This window comes from Xyrauchen texanus, chromosome 33 (genome assembly GCF_025860055.1).
Source record: "Xyrauchen texanus isolate HMW12.3.18 chromosome 33, RBS_HiC_50CHRs, whole genome shotgun sequence".
Classification (NCBI taxonomy): Eukaryota; Metazoa; Chordata; class Actinopteri; order Cypriniformes; family Catostomidae; genus Xyrauchen; species Xyrauchen texanus.
In genome coordinates, this window is record NC_068308.1 from 18,126,145 (window position 1) to 18,142,661 (window position 16,517).

Genomic DNA, 16,517 nt, shown 5'->3' on the forward strand with positions numbered 1-16,517 from the left:
CATCTTTGTCACAGTGTGACGTCCACGGCAGGACTCCCTCATGTTAAAGGCAGTGGTGAGTGATCCAGATAACAACAGAGATTAACTTAAATACATTCAGTATGTCTTGCGTATATAGTTGTGTAATTAAGTGCAATATAATGTTTTGTCCACTAGAGGTTGATACACACCAAAGTATTTTTGAGGAAACAAATCAGAGGACACATTTGGGTCTGGGCATTGGCATCAATATTTGTAAACTGCATGGTTATCCTTTAAGGATATTTTTTTTCTTTGCCTTTTTGTTTTATTATTTTGAAAAATATATTACATTTATATTAAACTTACAATACAATATTGCCCACCACAATTGCATATATATATATATATATATATATATATATATATATATATATATATATATATATATATATATTGCAGAAATTAAATAAAATCATGTCTTTCTAATAATCTCTAATGTCAAGAGTACATTTCTGCAAATTCTAGACAAAAGGTGACTACTTTGAAGATTTTATTTATTTTTTTATTCATAGAAGAGAGTCATAAAAACATCATTCCTATAGTTACATTTCTGTTTTTCCATAGTTTTGATGACTTTACTATTATTCTAAAATGTGAAAAAAGAATTTGTGACCCTAAACTTTTGACCTGCAGTGTATACTGTATATATGTATTTCATTATATATGCATGTGTGTAGTCCTTCAGTTTGGCTGTCCTGGAGCATTTTTTTCTTCTTCTTTTTAGCCTGTTTGACTTTATATTTGTGTTATATGTATAATTACTATGTTATGAGTGTGTACATTTTGTTTTCTCTTTTTGTATGTCTTCAGGTGGAAAATATTATTCATCTCCCTTTTACAGACATTGAAATGCATGCAAATGATGCAATCACCCCCTACACACCCATTGCATCATCTTCCTCTGACAGCAATGAAGCCCAGCCTCTTCTTCATTTGCAGGGGCTTCTTACAACACCGAGCCATGTTAGTCTCACTGTGACTATCTGGTCCACATCAAATTAGCCTGTCATTGTCACTGTGAATGATTATATCTAGCCATTCACACTTGAGAGCAAGATAGAAATGGTCAGTCTTGACGCAACACTGTGAATCAACACAATACAGAACCACTGAAAGCTTTTCATTTTGAGTCATTTTTCTCTGTGTGAACTCACTAATGACTCGATTTGTTCCTCCTTGTGCTCTTTTTTGAGTCAATTTCATTTCATACTTACATGGGGTTTAAGTTTTTACCTTATAAAGGTTTCTAATAGATCTTAGCATTGATTAAAAAATTGGAAGAATTAAATGCAGTTCAACAAGTGTGTCTTTCTGAATATTGTTACAAGAACAATAATTAAACTTGAACATAATGAACAACAAGCACAGCTGGCTTTACTTTAGTTGGTGTAAAATATTATATATATTTGCTAGTGATTCTGAGCAAGAGTTTCCTTGTCAAAGACCTAGAGCTCTTTCTCTTGAAATGAATGAGTCTGACCTGTATATTCCTGCTGTGATTATCAATGACATTTGCCATCTGCACTGCAAGGTACTAGGTAGACAAGAATTACAGCTCTTAATAATACCTCTCTGAGTTAAAGGGTATGGATGTGCTATCCATCATAGTTCTTGGAATAACCTTGCCCTTCTTCAGCTCAAACTTAGCTGAGGAATTACTCTTGTCCTTGGAAGCGTAAAAGTAGTCATATGTAGGCTATACAGTGGGTACGGAAAGTATTCAGACCCCCTTAAATTTTTCACTCTGTTACATTGCAGCCATTTGCTAAAATCATTTAAGTTCATTTTTTTTCCTCATTATTGTACACACAGCACCCCATATTGACAGAAAAACACAGAATTGTTGACATTTTTGCACATTTATTAAAAAAGAAAAACTGAAATATCACATGGTCCTAAGTATTCAGACCCTTTGTTCAGTATTTAGTAGAAGCACCCTTTTGATCTAATACAGCCATGAGTCTTTTTGGGAAAGATGCAACAAGTTTTTCACATCTGGATTTGGGTATCCTCTGCCATTCCTCCTTGCAGATCCTCTCCAGTTCTGTCAGGTTGGATGGTAAACGTTGGTGGACAGCCATTTTCAGGTCTCTCCAGAGATGCTCAATTGGGTTTAAGTCAGGGCTCTGGCTGGGCCATTCAAGAACAGTCACGGAGTTGTTGTGAAGCCACACCTTCGTTATTTTAGCGGTGTGCTTAGGGTCATTGTCTTGTTGGAAGGTGAACCTTCGGCCCAGTCTGAGGTCCAGAGCACTCTGGAGAAGGTTTTCGTCCAGGATATCCCTGTACTTGGCCGCATTCATCTTTTCCTCGATTGCAACCAGTCGTCCTGTCCCTGCAGCTGAAGAACACCCCCACAGCATGATGCTGCCACTACCATGCTTCACTGTTGAGACTGTATTGGACAGGTGATGAGCAGTGCCTGGTTTTCTCCACACATACCGCTTAGAATTAAGGCCAAAAAGTTCTATCTTGGTCTCATCAGACCAGAGAATCTTATTTATCACCATCTTGGAGTCCTTCAGGTGTTTCAGGCTTTCATGTGTCTTGCACTGAGGAGAGGCTTCCGTCGGGGCACTCTGCCGTAAAGCCCCGACTGGTGGATGGCTGCAGTGATGGTTGACTTACTACAACTTTCTCCCAGCTCCCGACTGCATCTCTGGAGCTCAGCCACAGTGATCTTTGGGTTCTTCTTTACATCTCTCACCAAGGCTCTTCTCCCCCGATAGCTCAGTTTGGCCGGACGGCCAGCTCTAGGAAGGGTTCTGGTCGTCCCAAACGTCTTCCATTTAAGGATTATGGAGGCCACTGTGCTGTTATGAACATTAAGGGCAGCAGAAATTTTTTTGTAACCTTGGCCAGATCTGTGCCTTGCCACAATTCTGTCTCTGAGCTCTTCAGGCAGTTCCTTTGACCTCATGATTCTCATTTGCTCTGACATGCACTGTGAGCTGTAAGGTCTTATATAGACAGGTGTGTGGCTTTCCTAATCAAGTCCAATCAGTATAATCAAACACAGCTGGACTCAACTGAAGGTGTAGAACCATCTCAAGGATGATCAGAAGAAATGGACAGCACCTGAATTAAATATATGAGTGTCACAGCAAAGGGTCTGAATACTTAGGATCATGTGATTTTTCAGTTTTTCTTTTTTAATAAATGTGCAAAAATGTCAACAATTCTGTGTTTTTCTGTCAATATGGGGTGCTGTGTGTACAATAATGAGGAAAAAAAATGAACTTAAATGATTTTAGCAAATGGCTGCAATATAACAAAGAGTGAAAAATTTAAGGGGGTCTGAATACTTTCCGTACCCACTGTATGTGAAAGAACTTGAATATGTTTCTTCACAAAAGTTTATCACAGATTTGTTTCTAGTTTTCATGAGGAAACCACAGAACAATTAGTGCAACCCTGTTGCCTACACAACTATTATACATTTATAATTATTGTGACTATCCTTAAGAAAATTGCCAATTCTGTCACTTCTTGGGTCTGCTGAGGTATTTAGATGCCAGTTGTAATTTCAAGCACTTGTCCACAATGTTTGAGTCGAGTTCCATGTTTTTATTACTTCTCTTGTTACAATAATTTTTTATTACAACTGAACTGAAAATGTTATATTTTAAGTAAAATTGAAGAAAAAATTAACTTGAGTGCAAGCAGAAGTACTGAGAAATATTATGACTCAAGTAAGAGAAAATAAGTAGTTTGCCAAAAAACTACTCAAATAATTACTTTACTTTCTTTCACCAAGGATGCATTAAATGATTAAAAAATACTGTCAAAATCATTAATTACAAATTATTATTACAGTTTAAAATAATTGTTTTAAGTGATATTTATTACATTTTTTCTTTACCTGTGATGGCAAACATATACTGTTCCACCTATTTCTTGAAAAAGCATTCTAAAGCGCTTATTTGGTACTCAAGAAAATGTTCTTATTATTAGAACAGTTGAAAATGGTTGTGCTACCATGCGGAAATCACAATACAGTGGGGTTTTCCCCATTTTAGTTGCCTTACACTTTTTTTAGTTTTAAATTTTGGTTTTAAAAATAAAATTTTTAATAGAATAAAATTTCTCTAATTTTAAATAAAAACATTTAATTGATTGACAGTCCTAATATATATATATGTGTGTGTGTGTGTGTGTGTGTGTGAGCATGTATTTATCACTTTGTGGGGACCAAATGTCCCCATACGGATAGTAAAACCCGAAATTTTTGACCTTGTGGGGACATTTTGTCGGTCCCCATGAGGAAAACAGCTTATAAATCATACTAAATTATGTTTTTTGAAAATGTAAAAATGCAGAAAGTTTTCTGTGAGGTTTAGGTTTAGGGGTTGTGTTAGGTTTAGGGGATAGAATATAAAGTTTGTACAGTATAAAAACCATTATGTCTATGGAAAGTCCCCATAAAACATGGAAACACAACGTGTGTGTGTGTGTGTGTGTGTGTGTAGCCAAGCACACAAACAGAAGAAGGTCTAAAGACCGTGTCCTCATCAGGTTGCAACACCTGGGCTTTAAGTCATCACCTGTCCTGCAGAAGGCACACACACAAACACTTATACATATACAAACAAATAAATGGCTCCTACAATTATTTTAAACAAGATGTTGTAGTACCTGTATGCAATGACTGTTTTTAACTTTGATATTTTCTAACTAACAGAGTTAAGAGAATACAAAAAAGATTCATCTATTTAGATTTATATACTTATCTAAAAATGATTACCCAAAATAGTTTTGCTTCTTTACTTAAATTAAAATTGTATTATTAATAATTTGTGATTGAATTACAAAAAGATCTTATCAACATTCAAACACAATCATTAAAGTTCAACCTGACATTAATAAGTGACAACCATTAGTTTTAGTCTCTCTAATTTAGTCCCTCTAATGAAAAGAAAAATAGGTGCATTGAAGTCTAATTCTATACTGTGACTCTACAAAAACAAAAACTCATTAACTCTTTTGATAATGGCAGTCATGGGTTAATAACGTATAACCAATGTTTTAAATTATTATCCAATTATGTGATTACATATTATGATTTTAAATAAATAGCATCTAACAATATTATTCAGATTAATGCTAATTTTCTAGATTATGAACCAGTAATATATTACAATATACCTAACTTCAAAGCTGATGATGTTGATATGTGACTTAAATGCATTTGGCAGCGCATGGGTAAACAAAATTCTTAAAGTGTTAATCGTCTCAGGAATTTGAGCTGTGAGGAAGCTGGAGATTTTCTCTCCCTGTAGGTGAAGTTCTCAGAGATGCAGTTCTTTTCTTTCTAGAATCCAAATAATATCCCTAGCTATATTGGCCACTGCACTGATTTCTAACCATTCATAAGCATTTTATCCCAGTTTCCCCCCTCTCAAGATCATTTTTCTTTTTAATAATTTAGACTGAGGGCCAGTCCTGTGAGATGTCCCTCTATGACACAAGATTTGGCTTGGGACTGATCTCATCCCCTTAAGTCTGGCTAATGCCCACCTGTACGTCAGAGCAATGTGATTACATGCACTCTTTCTCTCTCCACTCTTTGACCTCAATCAGATTTATATCGGCTGAAGACACATTCAGAAAACTTTGAGGAAAATAATTATAAAGTATATTTCATTACTAAAAGTTAGTGTATTTTTGAATTTGAATTTTTTAATTTTGCTTGTGACATCTTTTATTTAAATAATGTCCATGAAAAATAATATGAACATTTTGATTGAAATCTTACAAAGTCAAGGGAATTTCTATAGTCATTATATTTATTTTTTTTTTTCTGCGCAGCTCATTGTTTTTTATTAAATTATTATTTTATTTTTCTTATCCAGTAATCACAAATGACTAAAAAATGTATGTGAATTAATTGGCACTGAAAAAAATCACATTATACTAATCAGGTTTAAACACAAAGGGAGAAATTGTAGAAGAAAAAGCTGAAAAGAGAGAGAGAGAGAGAGAGAGAGAGAGAGAGAGAGACGACTTCAAAGCTACCTTTATTGTTCATTGGCAAATACAGGTGCAGTGTTAAGCAAACCCTGAAGAATAATTGGCACAGTTATCTAAAAGAAGGCATTTCATAAAACAAAATATGAGTATATTGACAATACATAACAAAGAAACGAAAACACAAAGAAAACAATAAATTACATTTATTCTGAAAAAAGGTTTTATATTTAAAAAAGAGGGTATAAAAATACAATAATATTTTTAAAGAAAGAGTTTACGGTATAATTCACATTTCATTATGCTTCTTCCGAATAGAGAGTCTTTAGAGCATTTATAACCTTCAATGGGGTTTTCAATCAGTGTAAACATTTAAACAAAGATGGGGTTTAGACTCTAAAAAGAGTGTCATCTCAATATTCTTACATAAATTATAAGCCTATGACATTTTTAAAGGAATGTACAGTATGGTGCATTAACACAAAATTGTCACTTTCACAGTTGTGCTAATGCTAAAGTGTACAACTATACAAGTAAAGGGCCACTGTAAATATGTTTTCACCCATTCTCTGTTTCAAATCTTTGAATTGAACAACACAAGGTCCAAAAGTAGTCTTTCTTATACCGTGTGTACCCTTTTTCTTATTTCAATCAAAGTCAAATACAGCTTTGTAATGAAAAGTTAGCATGTTAGCTTTGGCTCTTAAATTCCGTAGGGCCACAAGGATGTGCGAACTGAAAAAAGTGACAATGCTCTCTTTTAATATACAAAATCTGCAAGCATGTTCTAGCAGGATAATATGTATATGTGTGTGTGTGTGTGCTTCTGTGTGTACACCAACAAGTTGTGAGAACAGAGGGGTCATAAAGTGACAGGTAAAATAAAAAGAAGGGATTCTTGTCAGCAAGACTGTATGTGTGCGTGTATGTGCGCACGCATGTGTGAATGTGAAAGAGTAATTACACTTACAAAAAAGTACCATAAAAATGTTTTGGTAGTGAATTCTTTGACATTTCTTGGAGTACCATGTAATTAGCATAGTATGCAATTGGGAATCATTCATTAATCTGATATGTTTCATATGTATATTATAGATATGATAACACCATGAGTACCATCTGATACCATGACAGTACCATGGTACTGATTCATTAGTTTCTTATATGGGTAATTTCCTTTAGCCACAAATATCAACTATATCAACTAAAATTTGCTCCACTCCGGCAATTACATTTATCTGTATGTTGTTATTGAAGAACATATACAAGTTAAATATATTGTTTAAGTTGATTTAGCTAAACAAGGTCCTCCACTTCTGGTTTGAGTGAATCTTTAATGAGGATGAAAGGATATAATATATCTCTATAATATCCACAAACATCTTTAACTGTCAAAGAGCTGGTCTTCACAAAGCTTAAGTGGCAATTTCGAAGCACCACCAAACACCTCTATATTACTGTCAACCCAGGCCACCACATTCCCAGAGATGTAGGATGAGCAGTTTGACATGGCGATGATATCCGTGGAGCGCAGGACCCGATCCCAGATGTTAAAGTGACTCAGATCCCCCACAAAGGCCTGGTTGGCATCAAAGCGACCCCCTACTACATCCTGTTGAGGCCATAAACGACAGGCCTCGTTAAGACAACAACAATAACTCCTTTTATTCACTCTTATAAAGGATGTGTACTCTCACAGTAACTACTGTGAACTACAACATTGATTACTGCCTGAGGTCAAGCTTTATTCAAAGCGTTTGAAGTTCCTTGAGTCAATAAAAGAATTGCAGATAAAAATAAGACTACAGTTACTGTGTGAGTGAGCAATGATAGGTTTGTGGATGCAGCAGAGCTTCTGTTCTCACCTGCTCTTGTCCAAGGATAAGGACTCCACCAGGCTTGATAGGGTGCCAGGGGGCCAGGTTCTCTCCTGAGCCCAACCGTTGGCCATCCTGGTAGGCTTCCCACAGCCCATCCCTGGTAGTCCAAGTGATGCAGACATGGTGCCATCTACCATCACTCAGTGATAGAGGCAGTTGCACCACCTATTTGACAACAGGAGGTATTAAAGTAATAGTTCTCAGAGAAATATAACTTTTGGACACTTGGCCGATGCTATCATTGAGGAACAACCTACATTTTGGTCTGTACCTCACACAAAACTAATGTGTGACTTCAGAAGACCTACAGTACGAGTCATACGATTTAATTTTATGGTGATTGGGAGTTTTTTGGCAGTATAAATCACTATCCACTTTGAAAAAGAGCAGCTCAGACATTCTGTCTCATATCTAAACACATCTAAACAAATCACAGAAAAATATAAATATTACTGGGTCGGAATGACATGAGGTTGAGTAAACGATGACAAAATTGTCATTTTTGGTGTACTATAAAATAACATATATATAAGACAGACATATACAGTATACTATTGTTAAAGGAATATTTCGTGTTCAATACAAGTCAAGCTCAATCGACAGCATTTGTGGCATAATGTTGATCATCACAAAAATTATTTTGACTCATCCCTCCTTTCCTTTAAAAAAGCAAAAACTTAAGTAATAGTGAGGCACTCACAATGGAAGTGAATGGGGCCAATTACTGTAGGCTTTAAAGGCAAAATTGTGATGCTTATAATTTTATAAACGCACTTTCATGAATTATTGTGTAAAAACTAATTTGAGCTGTAAAGTTGTTTAAATAATAATTTTTACAGTCATTTTAAGGTTTTAGGGTTTCTTGACATTAAATCATCATGGTAACGAAGTTGTAAAATTGGCTATAACTTTATACAGAAAAGGTTAATAAGTGATATCTGTGGCAGCGAGGGCGTGGTCAAGTGCCCGTCCGGGAGAGGAAAGCGGTAAGGGCGCTTACACCTGAGCTAAATTAACACCTGTGACGTCCGCAGGTGGTGTGCAGCGTGCCGTGAATGTCAGCTGGTAAACCCACCGGCCACCCCAAAAGCGCCATTGCGCCCTCTACCATTGATCGAGGTCCCCTTCGAAAGAATTGGGATGGACCTCGTCGGGCCATTAGAACGGACAGCACGCGGGCATCGCTTCGTGTTAGTCCTAGTGGATTACGCGACGCGATATCCGGAAGCAGTGCCTCTGAGCAACATCTCCGCACGTAGTGTTGCAGGGGCACTCTTCAAGATAATCTCCCGGGTGGGGATTTCGAAAGAAATCCTCACCGATCAAGGCACGACTTTTATGTCACGAACACTCCGCGAACTTTACGAGCTCTTGGGCATTAAATTGATTCGCACTAGCGTTTATCATCCGCAGACTGATGGCCTAGTGGAACGGTTTAATAAAATGCTCAAGAACATGATTCGTAAATTCGTACACGATGACGCTAGAAATTGGGATAAGTGGCTGGACCCCCTGTTGTTTGCAGTCCCACAAGCCTCCACAGGGTTCTCCCCGTTTGAGCTGCTGTACGGGCGATGCCCACGCGGGGTCCTCGACGTCATCCGCAAAGCTTGAGAGGAGGGACCTTCTAATAGCAAAAATGAAATTCAGTACGTTCTTGATCTTATAGCAAAACTCCACACACTGGGGCGACTAACACAGGAGAATTTGCTCCAGGCTCAAGAACGCCAACGCCAGCTGTATGACAGGGGTGCTCGGCTACGGGAATTTGCACCGGGAGATAAGGTACTTGTATTGCTCCCAACATCGAGCTCTAAATTACTCGCCAAGTGGCAAGGACCCTTTGAGGTCACACGACGAGTTGGGGATCTCGATTATGAGGTTAAACGTACCGATAGAGGGGGCGCACGGCAAATATATCACCTCAACCTCCTGAAATTGTGGAGAGAAGAGGCGGCCTCTGTGACGTTGGCCACGGTAGTTCCGGAGAGGGCGGAGCTCGGACTGGAGGTAAACAAAGCTTGCAATCTCAACACCCCGGTTACTTGTGGAGACCACCTCTCACCGCGTCAACTCACAGAGGTTTCCGATTTACAAATGGAATTTGCAGACGTGTTTTCCTCTACCGGGCCGCATAAACGCCATACAGCACCACATCGAGACCGAACCGGGCGTGGTGGTACGTGAGTCGCCTCTATCGCTACTCGAACATAAAAAGAAAATGGTTCGAGGAATTAGATGCGATGCTTGATATGGGCGTAATAGAGGAATCCCACAGTGATTGGTCCAGCCCGGTTGTTCTTGTTCCGAAGATCGACGGGTCTGTTCGATTCTGTGTGGATTACAGAAAAGTCAACGCGGTGTCTAAATTTGACGTGTACCCAATGCCCCGTGTTGATGAACTGCTCGATCGGTTAGGTACTGCTCGATTTTATTCGACCTTGGATTTAACAAAGGGTTATTGGCAGATCCCCTTGACACCAATGTCCCGTGAGGAAACAGCCTTCACGACGCCGTTTGGATTACACCAATTTGTGACGCTTCCTTTCGGTTTGTTTGGGGCTCCGGCCACGTTTCAGTGACTCATGGATCGGATCCTCAGACCTCACACCGCGTATGCCGCTGCCTATTTAGATGATATTATCATTTATAGCAATGATTGGCAGCGGCACATGCAACATCTGAGGGCCGCCCTGAGATCGCTGCGGCGGGCGGGCTCACAGCAAACCCTAAGAAGTGCGTGACATGGCGTGTGGAGGTACGGTATCTGGGGTTCCACTTGGGTCATGGCCAGGTGCGTCCCCAAATTGATAAGACCACGGCGATTGCGACTTGCCCTAGACCTAAGACCAAAAAGGGGGTGAGGCAGTTCCTGGGGCTGGCTGGCTATTATAGAAGGTTTGTGCCCAATTATTCGGATGTCACCAGCCCGCTGACTGACCTCACTAAAAAGGGGGCTCCAGATCCGGTTCAATGGTCGGAGCAGTATCAACAGGCGTTTATGCAGATTAAAGCCGCACTTTGTGGGGGGCCACTTCTTCATGCACCTGACTTCTCTCTCCCTTTTATTTTGCAGACGGACACTTCAGACAGAGGGCTGGGGGCCGTACTCTCGCAGGTGGTGGAGGGGGGAGGAGCGCCCAGTGCTGTACATTAGCCGGAAGCTCTCTTTGAGGGTGACCAAGTACAGCACCGTGGAGAAGGAGTGTCTGGCCATCAAGTGGGCGGTCCTCACCCTCCGGTATTACCTGCTGGGGCAGGCCTTCACCCTCTGCTCGGATCACGCCCCACTCCAGTGGCTCCACCGCATGAAAGATACTAACGCCCGGATCACCCGTTGGTACCTGGCTCTCCAGCCCTTTAAATTCAAGGTGGTCCACAGACCGGGGGTGCAGATGGCTGTCGCCGACTTTCTCTCCAGAAATGGGGGGGAGTGGTAGACAGGCCGGATTGTGCCCCGGCCTGAGTCGGGCGGTGGGGGTATGTGGCAGCGGGGGCGTTGTCAAGCGCCCGTCCGGGAGAGGAAAGCGGTAAGGGCGCTTACACCTGAGCTACACCTGTCTCTAATTCCAGTGAGCACGAGGAGAGCGGCATAAAAGCAGACACAGAGCCTCCAGTCAGGGAGGCCCGACAAGCGAACCCAGTGTGCTTGTACTGTACCATGTTATTCTGTGTGAGACCATTGTAGCTACATTATTGTGAGAAAGACGGCAATTAAAGCCTTACCTTTTAGTTGGAGCCTCGTTTCCTGTCATCCTTCCCGTGAGGGTTCTACAATATCATAACACTAAACTCATGTTAATATGCATGTTGTTTATGTCTCGTGGCTACATTTTGAGTATTTGAACATGAACAGATTGGCCCCATTCACTTCCATGTGCCTCATGGTAACACAGATTTAGCTTCTTTTTTTTTAAGAAAAGGATGGACGAGATAAAATTATTTTGTGGCAATCAATATTATGCCACAAATGCTGTCAATTAAGCTTAACTTGTATTGAACCTGGAATATTCCTTATTTATAAGTAAATAAATATTTACAAGATTCTATGATGTCAACACTGAAGCTGTAAATTAAATTAAGATTAATAGTCTGTAGTTGGTTAGTGCACCCTTATCATTGAATTCCATGAAAAATACTTGTAACATTCAATGAAAAACTTGCTTTGTTAATACTGTAAGTTGGATCTGTACCTTGTCATTGATGATCAGTTCTACGGGGTTATTGCCCCATTCAATCAGTACAATCTCATTTGCTTGCCCAGGAACTCCATAGGAAAAAGGGGTTCCAATGCCAGGACTTGCACTTGACTTGAGCCACATGCAAATAGTGAAGGCGTACATTTCTGGCAGGCTTTTCTTTACTTGTCCAAAAAGATAATTAGTTCGTAGAGGAAGAGAGATTTTGAAACTCTCTGGTGATTTGAATCCAGCTCCTCCTGTAGCCAAAAAGAGTGATTTAGTTTAGCATCACCTCTGAAGTGATGCATAAATAAGCCATGACTGACCACAAAACAACCAGATGACTTCCTAGCAGGCACAAAGCAAAGATTTCTGGGCCCCATTCATATAAAAAAAATACAGTTTAGAATTTGTTGTGGGCCCCCCTGGACCTGTGGGCCCTCGTTACCACATTTCAACCCCATTAGCTATGGCCCTGCTTCCACTTTAGGATAACAAACTGTCTAACTCAAATCAAAGATTATTTAATAAATAATGTGGAGGTAAATTATCGAGAGTAGATGTAAATGCATCTGGAAAAGAAGAACGACTACAGAATGAGGGTTTTGTTAATACCTTTTTCTAATTCAGAGATCCTGTTCATGAGAGAGTTGAGGGTATTGTCTGTGCGCTGGTGATGAGCTGCTGTATCATTATATAGCTGAGACTTCTCTGCCTCAAGATCATTGACCTTCTTCAGCAGTTGATTCTCCAGATCCTCCAGTCTACGCTGCAGTAGAGTTCTCAGCTCATTAGGGAAAGAAGCACCAGAGATATTGGCCCGTATTTGTTGTTGCTATGGAAAATAAAATAAAAATGGTTTCCAAGGATTCCTATATAAAGCTTGCATAATTGCATAGTTTTTCTTCATTCACTAAAAAAGACTGAATGTGCAATTGTTACCTCAAGGATCTATTTCTACTTCATTAAACCGATAATAATTACTTTAATTGTTGTCTGCTAAATTCTTAACTAAATTTAGTTAGACTATATACATTTTTTGACTTTAATAAAACCAGTTAATATAAATGTTACCACACGTAGCACATTTTTAGGTTACCAGACAAATAATCTTTACAGTGTTTCAAGCAGAAAGGATTTTGTTGTTTATAACCTATTCACCTCTGTCCTAAGAACAGTTTTGAGTAAGTAAAACACTTACGTGGATGTAATCCAATCCTTCCCCTTTTATAAAAAAAGTGATCCAAACGGGGCGTTATATAACGTTATAAATCTTAAAACGTTAAAGTTGCCATATACACAAGTCAGGGACATGAGTTATATTTTTAAAGTTTAGAAACTTTTCAGAGATTACCATCACTTCTGCATTTATGTTACTTAAAATAACAAAATAAGGACTCAAAACATTCGCGTTGAAAATTTGCGCCCTCTAGAGGTAATGGGGTACAAATACTTCTATGAAAATAAAAGTCCTTCATATAGCACATAAATGGACAAGTCATATATCTAATGAAAGCTCTCACTCTCAGGAATGTGACTGTTTAGTTAATTTTGTTAACCAAATAATACCATAATAATAATAATAATAATACCTAATACCAAAGCTCAGAAGATTTCCAAAAGAATCACAAAATGAAATATGATTTCTGTAAGTAATCAAATATAAATGTCTAATTTATGCTTCGATAACTGCTGCTGTAAGGCCAGAATAGCTTAAAACTGCTTTTACTCCAGGAAGTTCTCTAAAAATATTTGCCATTGTTTACTTGTCTGTGAGCTTGCTTGGCTGAATAATCTAATGTTATATCTAAGATTTCCAGAACAAAATATGACATCCAGAAGGAAAAGCATTCAAAACAAATCATCAGAAAAGAGGATCTCAGCTTTCTAATGACATCTAGATTGAGCTTGTAGTCAACTCATAGGCTAAGATATTCAATGAAACATCAATGGTGGTGCCCAAACTGAAAATTAAACAGCATTTCTATGGACGAGCACATCTGTGAGGAATAAAATACGTTAGAGCGCCACCTACATTTCAGATCGGAATGAAAATTAGAATGAGAAAAAGAAAAAATGTGTGCTTTCTGCTACCTAGTGGAATAAAACGAGACTTTTCAAAGTGAGGTAGAGTAAACAGAACCAGAATGACATGTTTACAAAACAACAAAAATATTTTTGTTTAAAAAATAAAAATTCTGTATATCATAAGATTATAAACACATCCAGTATAATTTATGAATAATTGGAGTTAATAAATAGAGTTTATTTGGGGCGGTTCTCTCAAAAATTTGAAATTTTTTTTGCAATTAGTCCACAGTATGTGTGAATAAGCTTTGAAATTTGAGATTGAAAAATTGTGGGTGGCAGACCAAAAATGCACCAGAGTTTAAGGGGTTATAGGAATAGTTCACCCCCACAAATGAAAATTCGCTCATCATTTACTCGCCCTCATGCCATCCTAGATGTGTGACATTCTTTCTTTTGTTGAACACAAAATATCTCAGCTCTTTTGGTCCATTCAATTCAATTGAATGGTGGCCAGAAATCTGAAGGTCCAAAAAGCTTATAAAGGCCACATAAAAGTAATCCATCCTACTCCAGTGCTTAAATCCATATCTTCAGAAGTGATATAATAGGTGTGGGTGGGAAACAGAATAATATTTAAGTCCTTTTTACTATAAACTCTCCTCCCTGCCCAGTAGATGGCAATATGCACAAAAAAATGTGAATCGCCAAAAACAAAAGAAAAATGTGGAAGTAAAAGTGAAAGTGGAAATTTATAGTAAAAAAGGATTTAAATACTGATGTGTTTTTCAACCACACCTTCTGAGGACATGGATAAAACCACTGGAGTCATTACTTTTATTGCTGCCTTAATGTGATTTTTTGGACGTTCAAATTTCTGGTCACCATTCACTTGCATTGTACAGACCAACAGAGCTGAAATATTCTTCTAAAAATCTTTGTTTGTGTTCAGAAAGTCATACTCTGGGATGGCATGAGAAATGATGATGAGAATTTTAATTTGTGGGTTAATTATCCATTTAAAGAGCTATTTCAGAGAAGACACTTAAACATTTTGTTGCTGTAAGCCAATGTAGTTAGGTTGATCTATTTTTGACTAACTAAATTAACTACATGAAACTCATTTTTAGGCTATCTGATATTTTTCAGTTTATATTATATCTGTTGGGGTTGGGTAGGCTACACTGAAACAAACCTTAACCTTAAAAAATGCGCTTCACATCTAACTTAGCCTATTTGTTTTTATTAAACTCAGAAAAACTCTAATTTAACATCCCTGAATCAACTTAAACTTAACTTTTGGAATGACAGATAAATAAACAAACAAACAAACAAAGGAGTCGGGTGATATTCAGTGGAGAAGTAATACAGATCATTTGGCCAAATTCTGTGTATTTAGCAAAAAGGCTTCAAGCGTTTAATTTTAGATCCACCATCAAACCAGAGAGTCCGATTAACACCTGACAAGTGGCACTGTTGTCGCTTTGGGCATCCTAAGTAACGTTGCTATTTGTGGTTAAGGGTTAGAGATGTAGGCTACTAACTATTGCGATAATCCTTGTAAATCTTCAACGCCTCCGCATAATTACCAAAATAGTCAGGGCGGAGAAATGCACAAATGTACCTTTTTACTATGCATCTTTTCGTTCAAACAATTTGAAGTGCAAGAAAAAATTGAAGAGTATGTTACCTCTAGATTTTCTAATCGATCCTTTAGACTCTGCATTGTTTTTCCAAGAACGTCAATGGTGTCATTCGGGTCTTTAGGCACATCATCCATCGTGTCCTTGTTGTTTTCCCGAAAGGACTCAATATCAGACTCACAGCGTGACAGTTTAGACGTCAGCTCCTTTATCGTTCCTAATTGATTGACAATTGTCTCCTTTTGTTGTAAGATCGTCTCTCGAAGTTGCATGACAGTATTTCTCAGTTCTTCCTCCTGACCCGTAGCACTTTGAAAAGGCAGAGTCTGCACGGGGCAACTTGTATCCTTGTCAATGGGAACAGCTGTACAAAGAAAACGCTCTCCCTTTTCATCTTGCCCATAGACAACTACACACGCATAGACGCAAATGAGTCCGGCGGCCAGATGAAGCATTTTGAGATCATATAAAGTTGCGAGGTTCAATTTACTACTGTTGGGTTGATGTAAGCCAGTGCGCTGGAAGGGTTAAATATTCTGTAAGAGACTGCAATATTGCGCAGCTGTCAGCGTTAAGTCGTAATTCTTAATCTTAAACAATACATAGCGAGTAAAACATTTTCGTCTGTGGTTTTTTTGATAAAAATGATCCTCTGCTCTTCTGAACTACTAACGCCGCAATTCAGTTCTCACTCTATTTGAGTGCGCGCGCGTAGTGGTGAAGAAAAGGACAGCGACAGTTTAACAAATTAACTCCGACGATTGGACGAACTGGATTGGCTGTAGTATTGACGTCAC

The 16,517-nt window shown here is 38.5% G+C and overlaps 1 protein-coding gene across 1 annotated transcript; it reads right to left on the reverse strand.

The window, feature by feature from the left end:
• Positions 1-6,276: 6,276 nt before the first annotated feature.
• Positions 6,277-16,266, reverse strand: LOC127627098 (neuronal pentraxin-2-like). Its single transcript, XM_052103344.1, has 5 exons — positions 15,768-16,266; positions 12,665-12,884; positions 12,062-12,306; positions 7,854-8,033; positions 6,277-7,600 (listed from the first exon to the last, which is right to left on the reverse strand). Exons 1-5 carry the CDS (start codon positions 16,173-16,175, stop codon positions 7,373-7,375), a joined length of 1,281 nt encoding a protein of 426 aa, XP_051959304.1. The 5' UTR covers positions 16,176-16,266; the 3' UTR covers positions 6,277-7,372.
• Between the last annotated feature and the right edge of the window lie 251 nt (positions 16,267-16,517).

Coding starts and splice junctions, on each gene's coding strand:
- LOC127627098 (XM_052103344.1), bottom strand. CDS start 16,175: ATGCTTCATCTGGCCGCCGGACTCATTTGCGTCTATGCGTGTGTAGTT. Junction 12,885..15,767: donor ATCGATTAGAAAATCTAGAG/GTAACATACTCT, acceptor TATTTTCCATAG/CAACAACAAATACGGGCCAA. Junction 7,601..7,853: donor TTATCCTTGGACAAGAGCAG/GTGAGAACAGAA, acceptor TGGCCTCAACAG/GATGTAGTAGGGGGTCGCTT.